This window comes from Mus musculus, chromosome 17 (genome assembly GCF_000001635.26).
Source record: "Mus musculus strain C57BL/6J chromosome 17, GRCm38.p6 C57BL/6J".
Lineage (NCBI taxonomy): Eukaryota > Metazoa > Chordata > Mammalia > Rodentia > Muridae > Mus > Mus musculus.
In genome coordinates this window covers 56,202,477-56,219,182 of record NC_000083.6, presented here as the reverse complement: position 1 = coordinate 56,219,182, position 16,706 = coordinate 56,202,477, and the positions used below count along the sequence as shown (strand labels likewise).

General features: G+C 54.6%; 1 protein-coding gene across 4 annotated transcripts in view; it reads left to right on the top strand.

The window, feature by feature from the left end:
* Positions 1-293: 293 nt before the first annotated feature.
* Dpp9 (dipeptidylpeptidase 9) overlaps positions 294-16,706 on the top strand; it is a 32,216-nt gene continuing 15,803 nt past the window's right edge. Inside the window, exons 1-9 of one of the 4 annotated variants that reach the window (NM_172624.3) lie at positions 294-442; positions 1,722-1,774; positions 7,350-7,603; positions 12,294-12,406; positions 13,313-13,486; positions 13,562-13,730; positions 13,876-13,989; positions 14,883-15,011; positions 16,281-16,342. In NM_172624.3, the coding sequence (NP_766212.2) occupies positions 7,381-7,603; positions 12,294-12,406; positions 13,313-13,486; positions 13,562-13,730; positions 13,876-13,989; positions 14,883-15,011; positions 16,281-16,342 (984 nt within the window). In that variant the 5' untranslated portion in view covers positions 294-442; positions 1,722-1,774; positions 7,350-7,380. Of the gene's footprint in view, positions 1,502-1,721; positions 1,775-7,349; positions 7,604-12,293; positions 12,407-13,312; positions 13,487-13,561; positions 13,731-13,875; positions 13,990-14,882; positions 15,012-16,280; positions 16,343-16,706 lie in introns of all 4 variants that reach the window. The other 3 variants (XR_385319.4, XM_006524155.4, NM_001360284.1) reach the window with 3 other exon arrangements.

Genomic DNA, 16,706 nt, shown 5'->3' with positions numbered 1-16,706 from the left:
CCCGGGGCCACCTTTTGGAAGGCAGCTTTCCTAACCACTATTCTACCAATATCTCAGCTTTCTTAGATATTTTTAATAGGTCACTGCAGGGTCGAGCTGGCCAGCAGAACTGGAGCAGGGGTGTCCATCCCGCAGTCCTCTCCCAGACAGCAAGGGGCCACCAGCCTTGCCTTCAGCCCTAAGACGCTCCTGAGCATTGTCCCCTAGAGTTTCACGGACGTTGGTTCTGCCCTGACGTTACCCAATCAAAAGCCTCTGCTTCTGCAGCTCAACTTCCGGGTCAAAGGAGGCGCAGCTGGCGGGTCCCCCCGGTGTCCGCCGCCTTCGCTGTCCCCCCGCGCCCGCCACTTCCGGGCCCTCGTCTTGGGCATGGAGCGTCGCGTGTGAGGCGCCGCCGGCCCCGGGGACGCCCTGCTCAGCTTGTCCTCCGCGCCACGCTCGGGTGAGCAGCGTCCGGCCCCGGCTCGCCGCCTCCCGCCCCGGCCGGCGCCGTCCGCCCGCCTCGGCGCCGCGCGCCCTGTCCTCGTCGTCCCCGCCGCTCTGGTCGCCGCGCTTCGCCGGTTCCGGGCCGCGCCCAAGAGCTGCTGCCGCACCGCTGCGGAGACGCAGCCGCCAGCTTCATCGCAGAGCGCGGCTCAGCCCGGCGTCCGCGCAGCCTCCGCCAGCCTCCGCCAGCCTCGTCTCTGCCAAACCCTCCCTCCCGGCCTCATCCTTCCCAACCTGATCCCCTCAAGCCTCATCCTCTTCCATCTTGATCTTCTAAAGCCGGATCCCCGCAAGCCTGATTCCCCTCCCAGCTTGATCCCTCAAGCCTGATCCCCAAAACTTGATCCGTCCAACTTGTTCCCTCAAGGCCTGATAGTCCAGGTTGACCCTCCTCTCAAACCTGAAATCCTAAAGCTTCATACCCCAAAGCTTGAAACCCGCAGCATGAACCTCTCCAAATGACCCTACCAGCCTGACTCTTCCAAGACTGGTCACTCCCCAAGCCTGATCCTTCACTCAGCCCTTATCCTCTGCCTCAGTTTCCACATTGTCGCATGCCAAGCTTGATACCCTCCCAGACTAAAATCATATCCTCTGTCTCATCCCTTTCCTCCCCGGATTAGCTTGAACCCCCTCAGCTTCCAGCATTCATTCCCTGCATCTTGAGCCCCACCCTTAGGATCTCGGCCTTAGGCCCATCCATCCCCTCCCCATCCACGATTTTGCCCAGCCTTTGACCTCAGCGGCCTTTTTGCTGCCTGTTACCCAGGCTCCCTCGGGAGCCCCCAGGGCAATCACCAACCTGCTTTCGAAGAGTTGGGACTGGTGCCCAGGAGGTGTGGACCACAGTCGCCAGTTCCCTGCTGGGTCCCAGGGAGACCGCACACTGAGGGACACGTCTCTTCCAAGTACAACCCAGGGCATGTTGGCAGCCCCGAGGGGCTGGGAGGCTCAGTTAGAGTCGAACCAGGTAGATAGGGTTAGGCACAGGCGGAGACTCCCGCCCGCATGGAAAGTGAGTGAGAAGAAGCCACACACATCACCGGCCCCTCCATCTTCACCGGCCCCTTCATCCTCACTGGTTCCCCAGTTCACACCAACCACTCCATCCTTGCCAGCCCCTCATCTTCCGCCAACCCCTTCATCCTTGCCAGACCCCATTTTCACCAACCCCTTCATTCTTGCCAGCCCTTCCCATCTGCCCACCTTAACAACACCACATTTGTTCTTCTAAGGTCCGTGCCCCTCGCCTGCAGCTGCCATGGAAGCTCCTTGGACCCTTTAGAAGGTGAGTTGTGCTGGGGTCGGGCAGCAAGGCAGGCTCTGTGGTGGGCTGGGGCTTGCTGTGGAATGCAGAGGTTGACAGTGGCTTTGGGGCCAGTTACCCCTGGTCTTGGTCCCTGCTGCAGTACTTTGCCCTCTCCAGGGGGACAAAGGAAGAGTGGCTAGTAAGCTGGGTTTGAGGGAGGCTTGGCCAACCTCCCTAGCTCATCTGATACAGTACCTAGTGTGTGGGCATCAGTCTTTATGGTAGTGTTTGCCTCAGAGAGACCATTGGGTGTGATTTTAAAATGGCTCATTCATCTGACAGCTGTCATTATGAAAATCTGTGTGTGCACTCCCGAATCCTCACTTAGCCCCAGGCATAGATATTGTAGTCTGGGTTTATAGCTTTGAGAGTCACACAGCACAGATATGACTAAGCTGGGGTTGGACCCTTCTCCCTGACATGGGAAGTCCTGCTTTTCAGCACTGGACAGAGAACACTGGCCACTCTTCCACTTTGTGTTCAGGTGGCATCAAACATCCATCAGACTCTTCTGAGAAGGCGACTGGGTGGTGACTGGGGACAGTAACCAGGATGGCATAATGGCTTGTGCCTTTAGACACTGACAGAATGCTGCCTGGAAAGGAGCTGTCATCCCTTGGGGGCACTGGGGCAGGTTGTTCTCTATGAGGCATCCTGGGCCCTGCAAAGTACCTGAACACTGTCCCAGTGGCCAAGCTCTGGTCTGGACAGACAGACATGTCCCCAGACATTTCCTGGGCTCCCCATTCAACAGAGTCACCTGCCTTGAGGCCATAGTGTTGTCCAAGTAACTTTTCCTAGCTTTTCTTAGGCAGCTGTTACTCAGAGTCAGCAGCTGATGGGAGACAAGGATTGAGGCTTACATTCTGTTTCCACTGTGCCCTGGGCTGGAAGTGGGGAGTCTTGTCTTAGGGGAGAGGGAGCAACAGCCCCATACACAGAAGATGTTGAGACAAACAGGAAAAGGTGTTTGGGTTTGGTTTGGGGTGAAGGTCTAAAGTGTAGGTGGTGGGGGCCTTGGGTACTGAGGTACCCTGGAGACAGGAGAGTGCTCTGGGACCTCTAAATCCCAGAAACCCACCCCGCAAAAGATACAGGTTGCTGTTGCTTGGGACCCAGTGAGACTCTTAGCACAGGGTGTCCCTGATCCCCAGCGCCCTTCTGGAGGCAGAGGCGAACTGCTGGCATGGCAGACCCACACTGGTGCCCAGAGCCAGTCAGTGGGTCAGTGTTAAAAAGATCAAGTTGCGTCTGGATGAGGAGGATGGAGGAGAAAGTGAGGGAGGCCCATGTGGATACAGGTGGAGAACCCCCCTGCACCTGCTCCTCTTCTCCCCTGCTGATTCTCGAGGAAGCTGCAGGGATGGACCCTGGACCAGGAAATTCTGGGTTGTGAATCCTATCATGTCAGGATGCTGCACAGTGTCTCCAGACTCCACTCTTCCTCCATCTCTTCCTCCTTCACTTTATCCTCCTCTTCCATCTCCTCCATCTCTTCCTTCATCTCCTACCCATCTCCTCCTCCATCTCCTCTTCCATCTTTTCCTCCACCCCTCTATCTCCTCTTCCATGTCCTCCTCCATCTCCTCATTCTCCTTTTCTCCATTTTTCCTGTCTTCCTTCTCCTCTATCTCTTTCTTGTCTCCCTTCTCCTTCTCCTCTCTTGCTAACAGTAGCTCTCATTGTAACTCCTGCCAGTCACAGGTGTCCCCAGACATCATGTGTGAGAATCCTGGCTCATGAAGTGTTTAACTGTGGAATCCTAAAAGTGTGCTTTCCTCCCTGGGTGACGGGGAACAAACCATCTAGCCTTTCTGCGTTCATTTTCTAGTTTCCACTATGAATATGACCTCAGAAGTGGCCCCAGATCACAACACACATCAAGTGTGTGCAGCAGAGACCTGGCCCATGCTCTGTGTGGCCAACAAGTATTGCAGAGGCCCAAGTGTCCTCTGCCCAGGGGCCGCTCCTAGCCCCACTTTCTAATGAGGTAGCAGGAGGGAGCAAGGAAGGGGTGTCTAGGGCTGGTGCTTCCGAGATTCAAGGTCTGCGCACAGTGCTCATCTGTGGTCCCTGCACCATGGTCTCTGAGTCTTATGATGTCCTTTGTGAGGCCTAGTCTTGATTCCCAAAGTGCTGGGTGTCAGCTGGGACAGCTCAGGTAGGACACAGGTCCTATGTCTCTGGCCTTCCTTTTCTCACCTTGTACCATGGGCCATCTGCAAGTCACCCCTTCCATGCTGTTGTGTCTTTTTACCTGAAGTCCCAGTGTCTTCTGTATCCCTGCCTTCTCTCCTTGCATGGGCTCCCTCTGGGGTCTAAGGCAAAAAGTCGGGAGGGAATGTAGGGGTTGTTGGCTTCCTACCCCTGGGGACCAAGGCATCAGAAGTTCAGCAGCTTTGATCACAGCCCCAAGAGTTTTCAATCTTATTCCCTGGTGGCTTTTCAGGCTGCAAAGGTGACATGCTAATGGGTAGAAAGGAAGCAAGGAGACGTAGGTGGCTGGGTTAAGTGGCTTGCCACCAACTTTGTCCCTAGGTGTGTAAACTCTTGAGAACTGCTGGACAGGTCGGTGCAGGTCGCCTGCTGTCACCTGTTTAGTCTCCAGGCCCTTTCTGGGTCCCCATTTTGCATCAGGATAGCAGAGAGGCAAGTAGCTCAGTCAGGCAATAGTCTCAGGCCCTGCTGGAGCTCACACTGGAAGGTTCTAGAACATATCCAACAGCTCCCGATGTCTCATTTTATTTCTAGTCTCCTGTAGCTGATCTTTGCAGCCTCTGCAGTGACTTAAGGCAAGAGGCCCTCCTCGGCCCTTTTCTGTGCAGGCCTAATGGGATTCTAACACACCTGAAAGGGATCACAATTTGTTTCCTACTGTGAGCAAGGCTTGAACTGGGAGGTACTTGAGCCAGTCAATGGCATTCCCTTAGCACAGATTTCTGACTTACTGCTGGCAGCCCCTTCCTTTCACTGTCCTTGGCTTCTGACTACCCAGAGGATGAGTTGTAGCTCTGGGAATCCTGGTCCCCTCTGGGGTGTTTGAGTCAGGGGCCCTGGGGACATGTGTGGTTTCTGATCTGAATTCTTTTTTTTTTTTTTTTTTTTAAGATTTATTTATTTATTATATGTAAGTACACTGTAGCTGTCTTCAGACACACCAGAAGAGGGTGTCAGATCTCGTTATGGATGGTTGTGAGCCACCATGTGGTTGCTGGGATTTGAACTCTGGACCTTCGGAAGAGCAGTCGGGTGCTCTAATCCACTGAGCCATCTCACCAGCCCCTGATCTGAATTCTTATGAGCAACTGATATGGCAGTGCCCTGTGGGAGGGGGAGGGGGCATGGTTCCTTGTGTTTCCCTGCCATGGCGGTGCCTTGTGGGAGAGGGAGAAGACCGAGCCAGTTGAGTTTAGCTTGCTGCTGGGTGGCTCCTTTCCACCCTGCCCAAGGTTTCTGCTACACTCACCTTTCAGGGACATCCCATGCTGTGGCTGACTACAGTATTGGCAGAAGAGGTTGGAAACGGGAGCTCCTGTCTACTGTCTCTGCCCTCAGCCTCGGTTTCCCCACCTGTACAACAGGTTCCTATAAGTCAGAGCAAAGTGATGTTGACAAGCCTGGTTCTCACAGGCTGATATTTTTGCTGCTGCTGCTGCTTCTTCTTCTTCTTCTTCTTCTTCTTCTTCTTCTTCTTCTTCTTCTTCTTCTTCTTCTTCCTCCTCCTCCTCCTCCTCCTCCTCCTCCTCCTCCTCCTCCTCCTCCTCCTCCTCCTCCTCCTTCTTCTTCTTCTTCTTCTTCTTCTTCTTCTTCTTCTTCTTTTAATTAGATATTTTCTTCATTTACATTTCAAATGCTATCCTGATACCCTCCCCACCTCCCTGCCCTGCTCCCCTACCCACCCAGATATCTTTGCTTCTTTCCTGCAATTTTTAAAGCAGCCTGGGGCCTCACTATTGTCTGTGAGTGCACTTGTGGGTTTGCGAGGAAACCCTGCAGGTCATTTTGTGGAGTCATGTCTCTCTTTCTGCTTTTAAGTGGTCCTGAGGTGGAAGTCAGGTCACAAATACCATTGTCTCCTGCATACTTTTCCTGGTCTGGTTCTGAGACAGTGTCACCCTAAGACTTGGGTAGAAGTTGCCTTTGCCTTCCTTTGGCCTCCTGGGCACTGGGATCACAGACATGTGCCATACCACCATGCCATGCTCCATGGGTCTTTTTGTGTGCTTGAATTAGGGTCTCACTGTGCAGCCCAGGCTATGGTGGGACACAGAGATCTGTTTTCCTCTGCTGAGGTTAGAGGTGTAGCCAGCCCAGCCACTGTGGTCTTCTGTTGAGGAATTTGAAGACAGTTGTGAAGTCTGACCGACTGTGCCTGGGGCGCCCCACCCCCCACCCCCATGGTCCTGCCGCTTGTGTGGTACCACCTTCAGTTCTCACTTCCTGCCACTGCTGAGGCCAGGGAGGCACAGTTGCAGGGACTCCCGGAGCCTGTAGCAGGATCAGCCCCCAGCCACTATGGCACTGCCAGAACTGGGTCACTGGCTAACGGTGTTTAGATTTCTTTAAAGCAAATATTTGCCTGGTTGGTCTAGCTCTGCTCAGATGGAGCTGAGCCCAGTGGCAGCGAGAGGGAAAGGCTTCTGGCTGAGGCTGTTCCCAGCCATGGACAGGAGGGGCAGGAAAGTGGCCTGTAGGACACACTCACCTGGATGATGTCTGTGTGAAGGTCTCCCATGTCTCCCGAGTGCAGTAATGACTAGCTTTTCATCTGGAAGCCTCAAGAGTTTGTCTATTGTTAGTGATGCTGATGGGGGTACTGGGTTGCACATCTGAGGAGTGAGACAGTAGTTCGGGGGGTGGGACAGGCGTTCATTAGTAACAATGGTAAAAGTGCTTGATGGACAGGGACAGCCAGGTGGGTAGGGAGACGATTGTGCCATCTCAGAACGGATGGCCAGAAGCTTCCTAAGGTCCTATTTAATACTTACCTGAGATTGGTTTAGAAGTTAGTCAACCTAAGATGACAAAGCCCAACCCAGAAAGGGTGACATGTACCCTGGGACAAATGCAAAAGGAGTCTGGCCTGTCTGAGGGTCTGAGTAAGGGCTGGTTTCTCTAGGGGACATTTATGAAGAGGGAGGTCTTAAGTGTCTGGAAGTCACAGGAGGGGTCAAACAGCCGTAATACACACAGTGGATTTTTGTTGTATACTTCTTACAGCCCTGAGTTATTAGTCTAGCATCTGCCTCTGAGCCTTGCCTCAGCCCCTCACTGGGGCGTTCTAGGTGATGGCTCCACCCTTTGCCACACCCAACCAAAGGATGGAAGATCTGGAAGGGTTTCAGATGAATGAGTGGCGTGGATGCAAGTGGGACCTGGCTTAACTCAGCAGAGCCTTGACGCTCAGGAGAGTAGTGTAAACAAGTTGCAATAACTTGAGACTTTGGGGTGACAGTGTTGCTGCCCAGGATGACTGATCTGGAAGCATCCACGGTGAGGATAGATTGTCAGGAAGACGCCCTCTCACGTGCTGCACTGTTGTCTCCCTCCACAGCTTCTCGCCGCCATCACAGGAGCCCCAGAGGATGTGCAGCGGGGTCTCCCCAGTTGAGCAGGTGGCCGCAGGGGACATGGATGACACGGCAGCACGCTTCTGTGTGCAGAAGCACTCGTGGGATGGGCTGCGTAGCATTATCCACGGCAGTCGCAAGTCCTCGGGCCTCATTGTCAGCAAGGCCCCCCACGACTTCCAGTTTGTGCAGAAGCCTGACGAGTCTGGCCCCCACTCTCACCGTCTCTATTACCTCGGTAAGCTGCCCCTACCCCTTCTCTGATGGGCCCGCGGTACCAAAAGGTTTTAGAAGCAACCAGCCTGGGGGGCAGCCAATGTTAGTCCACCTCCTCCAAGGTCAGCCACACAGGTGACAATTCAGGGCTGACCAGGTGTCTCTGAGTTTAGAAACTGTTCCCAGCTGGGCCACTTCCCAGGCACCTGGTCCTGACTGGGCAGGGCTTCCTGGGGAAGCAGGACAGGACACAGTTTTCCTGTGGGAGGGTCACATGCTGTTCTAGTAGGAGCTCTGTGTGGTGATGTGTTATGACAGCTCCTGAGGCTCAAAGACCGGCACCCTGTCTGTGTAGCCTTGCCAGGGGCCAGCAGCAGGACATTGCTTATCATCCCGCTGCAGGACCTGGATGTGCCTGGTCTCTGTGCAGCTATTGACAGTGTTCCCACTGGGCCACCAGACCCTTGGGTATGAGTCTCTCTTCAGGCTTCCATAGCTTCTGCAGACAGGCCCGCACCTGGCCCCAGCACGTAGACAGGAAGTGTGCTCAGTGTCCAGACACTGCCCTGCTAGGCCTAAAGGGCTACGAGAGCTTGAAGAAAGAACCCTCTGGAAATCAGTTAGGCTTGTTTGCCGAGAGCGTGATCCTGGCTGCTGTCTAGAGGTACGGTCCCTTGCACTATGGACTCGGCTGGATCTCTTGTGGGTAGCTAGGGTTCCTGGAAGTTGCTGTTACCTACAGTTGAGAAACACTCTTTAGCACATGATTCTGGTCATCCTCCGAGCCAGTTTTGTTGCTATTGGTCAAGTGGCATCAGTCTCCGAGACCATGTCTGTGTGTGCCTAGGCAGTGAGCATTTGAATACGTGAATAAATGGACATTGTCAACTGCCCACTGGTGGCTATACATGGATGACAGGAACCAAGATGGACACTGGGTGGCTGTCCTCCTCCCACTGTCCCCGTACTTCTTCTTCAGAGATGTCCCAGGAGGAAGTCACATGGGTTTTTGCAAAGCACCAAACTGCAAATGCAGAGTGGTTGAGAACAGTCTGCTGAGCAACTTTGTGACAGCTGTGAGCCCGAGCAGCCATGGGGCATGGTCATGCTCCCATAGAGGAAAGCAGGACCACTCACTTTTGAGTCTCTTCACCATAGCTGGGCCAGGAGGACAGGAGGGCTTCAGGTCAGACAATAGGCAGGCCTTCCCCTGCTGAGGTCCTGGGTCCCTACCTCTCAGTGGCGGCCCTGCACACTTGTTTTATGTTCTGTCTGCCTTTGGTGAATTCACCGCAGCCTACACCTGCTGATGTAGGGAAGCTGGTGAGCAGGCTGTGTTCCTCCTTGGGCTCTGGACAGGACCTTCCTGCCTCTTCCAGCTTGTGAAGTCTGCAGCATCTACTATTGCCACATCTCTCCCATCTCTGCCTTCCTGAATACATGGCTTACTTCTCTGTCTGAGATCTCCCTTCGCCTCGGTCTACTGAGGATACTAATGGCTTCAGATCTTCTATCCTGCTTGAAAGCCTTACTACATCCAGAGCTGCAGAGCTGTCTCAACAAATACAGTGACTTTTGAATTCAGGCCCCAGGACACAACTGATTCTCTCTGGGGACCACTCAGCCTCCCAGTTTCATGGGAAAGGACAGAACCCTCTGGGCTCTCAGTCACGTACCCATCTGGTATGACCCGGAGATAGTTTAAGGAACCAGGACACAAAGCCACTATCCTCAAGGTGATGCGCCTGCGACCAAGAGCCTCATGAAACCATCCCTCTGGTTCCGGACCCACCTCTGCCAGAGTCAGTGGTGGTACCTCAGGTCTCCTGCCTTCCCACCAGCAGGGGAAACTGATCATCTGGCTCCAGATTCCTGGGAGAAGAAATCTGATTGGCTCGGCCTGCTGGTCATTCACATGTGGCCTTTTGCATCTGGGCAGGGATGCTCTCTCCTTAGGGGTCAGTGCAGGGTGTTGGGGGTCTTTAAGGGGGTGTGGGGCCACAGAGGAATATGTAGTGAAGACAGATCCCAAACACGTGCAGGGAGCCCAGAACTTTGTGGCAATGGCCAGTTCTTTCCCACCAACCCCATCATCTCACTAGGCAGGCCGGTCTGGTCTCAGATCACCTCCTGGACCCTCTGAGGCTTTATCCCATGTCTTGCTGCTGTCACTGTCACTGAGGCTTAGGTGGCTGAGTCCCTGGTTGAGGATCTCCTATTGCTCTTAGAGTATGACCTGACCCTGCCTCTCCCAAAGTCCTCTGTGAAGGATGGACTGGATCTCAAGGGGACTTGCCGGCCCTTCCTGTCAGCCCATTCTGTGGCCTGTAGCACCTTCTGTCAGGATGGGGAGGCTTTGGGGCCTGGAGAGGCCCGGACTCTTGACTCCTGTCTTAGGCCACCATCCAAGGTGACTGAGTGTGGGTGTGGACCCAGGGCACCTACCATGCTGGGGGCTGGGCAGGGTGACCAGTCAAAGAGTGCAATGTGTGTGTGTGAGGACAGAGCCCTTTGGTAGGTCAGGCAGCAGAGGCAGAGTAAGGGCTATTAGCGTTCGGCTCTGCCCCCACCCTTGCCTTCAGTGCTTGGCATTGTGGGTGTGCTGCCAGCACTGAAGGGCCATCCAGGAAGGCACTGGCTTGAGCCATTGGTGAAATTGCTTGTTAGTCAGCTGTGGAGGGGAGGTGGCTTTGATGTCCTTGGCATAGGCGTACTTTGTTGGACTTCCTGTTCAGAACAGGACAGTAGTGTTCCAGAGCACAGGCCACTGATCCCCACTAGCCCAGTGTAGGACCGAGGGACAATTCACACCTCTGAATGTCTCACTTCCTACATTTCTTAATTGTTGTGTGTGGAGGTTCATGTGCTATGGCACCTGTGTGGAAAGTACATTGGTTATGGCACATGTGTGGGCATGTATGTAGAGTTACATATGCTTTGGCTTGTGTGTGGGGGCACATATGCTATGTCACGTGTGTGAAGGTCAGATGACAGCTTATGGGAGTTTGTTACTCTCCTTATATCATGTGGGTCCCAGGGCTCAAACGCAGGTTATCAGTCTTGGTGGTTGGTGCCTTTACTCACTGGGTCCTCTCATTGTGTCACACTCTTAAAAGTGTGCCGCCCAATATCACATGCTTTAGTCCCAACTCTCAGGAGAGGCAGGCAGATTTCTGTGAGTTCAAGGCCAGCCAAGTTTACCTATGAGTTACAGGCCATCCTCAGCTACGTAAAACGTTCAAGGCCAGCCTGGTGTACATATCGAGTTCCAGGACAGCCTAGGCTACGTAGCGAGTTCCAGGACACACCGTGACCCTGTCACAGAAAACCAAAATAAAACCAGACAGTCCTGGCAGCTGCAGATATGGAGTAAGGCAGAGGTCATGCATTCTGCAAGTCCCTGTAAGAGGCACTGTGTTTTGGGGCTGCCAAGTGCTATGGCACCTGGCATATATACTCCCACACAGCTCTGTACTCAGGGGATGACAGCCCTGGTTCCCAGCATTCTTTACCAGAGGGGTAATTGCGTCATGTTGAAGCTGGTCACTCTTTGCTGACTATGTAACTGTTAACAATGCCACACGCCATGACCTCTGCTTCCCTACCTGTGGAAGACACACTTGTTACCTGACCATTTACCTGCTACAAGCCATGGAGTTGCCACATGCTGTGACCTCAGCTTCCCACCTGTGGAGGACACACTTGTCACCTCCAGTTGGGAAGTGGAGGCTTGAAGAACAAGAAAAATTCAGGGTTACCCTGTTTACCTAGCAAGTCAGAGACCAGCTTATAGGACACTCTGTCCAAAAAAGCAAAAGGAAAAAAAGTGACCCAGGGGGGTGCACATGTTCTGTGCAGCTGATGGGCACCGAGTAAGGAGGCTGGCTTGCAGGCTCACAGCCATGTGCCTAGCTTCAAAGGTGCTGAGGAGTCAGCTATGAGCTTGAGAGCTCTCCAGCAGAGATCCAGTCCAGCTAGGTAGAGGTGCATGTGTCCTGTCACCAGGCAACTGCCCACATTCCCTCAGCGACCATCCATGTCCTTCAGTCAGGGCTCAAATCCATTTGTCCTCAGAGGTGATGCCCACAGGAGCCTCAGGCATGGGGCTTGAGGAGGGTGGAGTTGGAGCTCTCCCCAACCCAGGGCTGCAGTGTGAGGAAACAATCTCTAAGAGCACCTGCTATGCCCGAGGGTGTGACATGCTTGCATGCATGAGCACACACTCCTCCCAGAGGAATCTTCTAGAGCCACCCCTGACTGCAGGAGGGCTGATTCCCAGAGGCTGCTGCAGCCACTGTGGCCTGAGTCTTGGGGTGGGAGAGCCTACCACAGGCATGACCAAACAGCAGGGCTGGGTAGAGTGCAGGCTGTACAAATGTATCCCCAGCACCCGTGTCAAGGCCAGACATGCTCAATGCACCTGTCACCCGGCAGGTGTCTGTGTCAGGGAAGGGGAGCTAGGAAGACACCTGGGGCTCAATGGCCAGCCAGCTAAGTCAGCAGGCGATCCTCACTGCCAACATTTGGGAGAATAATGCAGGTGGATTCCTGTAGATTCAAGACAGAGAGAGCGAGGGAGAGGAGATGCCTGATGCCTTCTGTATGCACACAGTGATGGACACATGGACTCTGACTAGAGAGAGGAAGCCATGGCCTGACACCCTCTCAGGTAGGGCCCCCAAACTCTTGAGCGTTCTCTGACTCCTCTCCAGGAATGCCTTACGGCAGCCGTGAGAACTCCCTCCTCTACTCCGAGATCCCCAAGAAAGTGCGGAAGGAGGCCCTGCTGCTGCTGTCCTGGAAGCAGATGCTGGACCACTTCCAGGTGAGCCAGCGGTGCCACACCTGGCTTCTGGGAACAGAGCTCTGACTGGGGCACTTATCAGGCCCACTTCTCTCCCCTGTCTACACCTTCCAACGGAGGGTGACTCAAAGACCTGGCTAATGATTAACACGACTGCCAAGAGGTGATGAGTGAAGGGGACACTCTGGAGTGGCTGTGGTCTGTGGCTGTAAACATTGCACAAGGCTGCAGCTCAGTGGCAAGCCTCGCCCAGCATGTGCCAAGGCCCTGGGACCTCTCAGAGGGAAAAACAACATCATCACAGTGGCCTACCGGAGTCCCTCCCATCTTGCCTACTCACTCCCAGTTTGGTTGCCCCTCTTGGCTCCTGAGTAACCTTGAGCACAGCTCAATGCTGGGACAGGACCCCAGGCTTTCACATCTGCTTCCTCCACACCGCAGCTCTGAGCTGGACCCAGGCCCAGTCCTGAGGATTACTGCATGGAGGACTCAGTTGGCACCCAGGAGGCCCTAGGTTCCATCCCATCTTACCAGGCAGGGTTGTGCATGCCTGCCAGCTCAGCACTTGAGGTGGAGGCAGGATGATTGGGAGTTCAGAATTATCCTCTGCTAAGTAGTGAATTCCAGCTTAGCCTGGGCCACCCAAGACCCCATTTACTCATTCCATGTCCTTGTGACTTTGACCAAATCGCTTGCCCACTGGGATCCCCCCCACTCCACCCGCAGTGGGCATCCAGGGCAGGTGATTGGCAGAACCTTGGGCATGTTCTATACAGCTGTGGATTTAGAAGGGTGTGAAAAGGGTTTGGAATGTCCCCACAGGTCCTCAGGATAGGGATGTGGGGACATCACAACTTCCTGGATATCGTAAGGTGTTCTGTGTCACAATGGGGAATCTGAGTGAGGTTGTGTCCCCTGTGTCCCCAGGCCACACCCCACCATGGTGTCTACTCCCGAGAGGAGGAGCTACTGCGGGAGCGCAAGCGCCTGGGCGTCTTCGGAATCACCTCTTATGACTTCCACAGTGAGAGCGGCCTCTTCCTCTTCCAGGCCAGCAATAGCCTGTTCCACTGCAGGGATGGTGGCAAGAATGGCTTTATGGTGAGGCACGACCTATGTCCTGGGCTGGGGATGTAAGGCCAGCGCCCTAACTGTCCCTCCCGTCCCTGCCCTCAGGTGTCCCCGATGAAGCCACTGGAGATCAAGACTCAGTGTTCTGGGCCACGCATGGACCCCAAAATCTGCCCCGCAGACCCTGCCTTCTTTTCCTTCATCAACAACAGTGATCTGTGGGTGGCAAACATCGAGACTGGGGAGGAACGGCGGCTCACCTTCTGTCACCAGGGTGAGGTCTGGGCATGAACAGGGTTAGGGGTGGCAGGCTGCCTGGTCATGTCATCATGTTTTGAAGATGGCTGATGTATGACATTCGGCTCATAAGTTCCTGACTCCCAGAGGCCATGTGTCACTCACAGTGTGCCCTTTTCCAGGTTCAGCTGGTGTCCTGGACAATCCCAAATCAGCAGGCGTGGCCACCTTTGTCATCCAGGAGGAGTTCGACCGCTTCACTGGGTGCTGGTGGTGCCCCACGGCCTCTTGGGAAGGTAGGAAGGAAGTCTACTTCTCAGTGATGTATTACAATCTAATGACTCAACACCTCCCCTGAATTAGTCCATGTGCTCTCAGGCCCAACACTTAGGGACCCGTTAAATACCCATGTCAGGGTCTGCTCAGGACAGGGGGAGGAGAGCAGAGCCACATCCTTAGCCCCTCACTGGAAGAGCCAAGGCAGGGGCTCCACCCATGACCATGCTCCCTCTCAGGTACTCATCGGGAGATTCTAGGTGGAGACTCCACCCCTGACCACATCCTCAGCCACTCACTGGGGGTTCTAGGCAAAGCTTCACCCCTGATCATGGCCCCGGCCCTTTACTGGGGGATTCTAGACTGGGACCCCACCTCTGAGCCACACTGAGACATTCCAGGCCAGGTTCCACATCTGACCAGCCCCTCACGGGGCTGTACCATGCCTGCATCCCTCATTGTGGGGTCTGTACTTCCAGAACATGTGTGAGTATATGTTCAGGTTATCAAAATAAGATCTCTCTGACTGAGTGGTATAGATAGCAGACATGCATGGCCCCACACTGGCCTCTGGTTCTGAGGTGTAGTGAGTGGGACAGGTGTGGCTTTTCCTAAGGCTCTGGCGCGCTCCCCGTGTCCTCTACTGTCCCTTGTGTCCTGGCCCTATGAGTACTCCTGTCATCCTGGCCCAGGGTCTCCCCTGACCTCACTGTGCCTGTTGATCCCTCAGGAAGCACACAGGGGCAGGGCCTCAGGCTAGAGCTTGAACAGATGGTTTCAGGGACCAGCCTGACTCTTCACACCTCCAGCAGGTGTCCTCTGAGCCGCTTTGTGCCCTCTCTCGCCCCTCTGAGGCTCAGAGCCCCCCATTTGTTGTGGATGAGCATCTCGACTCTTCCTTGTGCCCCGCCAGGCTCCGAAGGTCTCAAGACGCTGCGCATCCTATATGAGGAAGTGGACGAGTCTGAAGTGGAGGTCATTCATGTGCCCTCCCCCGCCCTGGAGGAGAGGAAGACGGACTCCTACCGCTACCCCAGGACAGGTGGGTACCTGTGGCAAGACCACCTGCTGCTAGGAGGTCTCTACATTGCAGCTAGTGCAATTCTGACCTCTGGGGTCCCCTCCACCTGGCTGTATTGAGTCTCATGGTCCCAGAACTCAGAGGCCACAGATCTGCTAGGTAGGTCCAGAAAGGGTGGCAGTGGCATGCTCCTCCAAATGGCACATTTCCACACCAGGACAGCCACAGACGAGCAGGCTGGGTTAATGGGAGATTCTGCTGTGCAGTGGCGCCACCTGTCATCTCAGCACTCAGGAGGCTGAGGGAGGAGGCTTATGAGTTCAGGCCAGCCTAGGCTGCGTACTGAACACCTGTCAAAACAAAAAACAAGTGGTGGGATTGAAAGGGACTGGCTCTCTTGGCTGAGCCCTGTTTCTTTGTTAGAAGCCTTGAGGGAGCAGTAGCCCCTGCCAGCCTGGTTCAACCTCAGGCTTCCTGCCTGATAGATAACCTATGGGAGTCACTGACCTTGGACTAAGGCTTGGTGTGCAGAGCCCCAGGCTCCATGCACAGCACCACAAACTCGGTGTGGTAAGGGGCACTCACTCCTGTCACTGCCACAGGAGCCCAGAAGATCAGGAGCTGAAGGTCAGTCTCAGCTTTGTAGAAAGTTCCAGGCCAGCCTGGGCTGCTTGAGACCTTATCTCTAAAAAACAAATAAAAATACCAGACTGCCATTGCGGACACACAATGAGCCTCCCAAGACCCTCTTGTAGGACCTAGGCTGTCTATAGGACATCTGTGGGAATGATCCACATTTAGCCCATGCTTAACAAATGTGGAAGGTAAGAGTCGGGTGTCCCGTGGTACCCTGTGCTGGGCCCTGAGCTGTCTTCCAGATAACTCCCAGGATTTGTTTATAGCCACACCCCACCTCTTAGAAGTGTGGACTGTCCCAGTCTGTGGCCACTGCCTCCCAAGGGCCTGGCCTGGCTGAGTGTACTGATGTGTCCTGTTCCTGTCCCCACCTCCTTAGCTGCACAGAGGCAGGGACAGGGCCGTTTTCCTTATATGTTGCATTTTGTTCCTGTTCCAGCTCTTGTCATGACCTGGCCTGTGCCCCCAGGTGACAAAGTAACACACCTTATATCCCCTGTTAGGAATGTGGTCCAGGCCCTGGGTCAGATTATCCCTGCCCAAGAGGAGCCGTGCCACTTCCCCACACAGGTGCAGTTACACTGTCCCTGGCCAGGGCAGCCTCCGTAAGTGACAGCCTGGCAATCACCTGGCCTTCTCCCCTCCCCTCCACAGGCAGCAAGAACCCCAAGATTGCCCTGAAGCTGGCTGAGCTCCAGACGGACCATCAGGGCAAAGTAAGAGCCCAGTGTATGGGAGAGCTTGCACAAGGAATGACGGGGGCCGGGCGCAGCTAGCCTACTCTCTGGGACATGTGCGAGGTGCAACTAACTGGCCTCATCTGTTTCCTATGGTGGCCACAGTGACTCATGAGTGTGTCAGCTCAGAACACTGGGCTGACATAAGCCAGGCTCCAGGTCTCCTCCTGTTGGGCAGGGCGGTGTTCTGGATCCTTCTCTGTCCTCCTCCTTTGCGTTGCCCACTTAGAGGCACTGAGTAAGTAAGGCCTTGCAACTCAGAGTATGTGCCAAGCAGCAAGGGCAGCGTGGCCCCAAAAGGAGGTCTCTGGTGAGGGCATCCACCTGCCTCTGTAGGCCCATC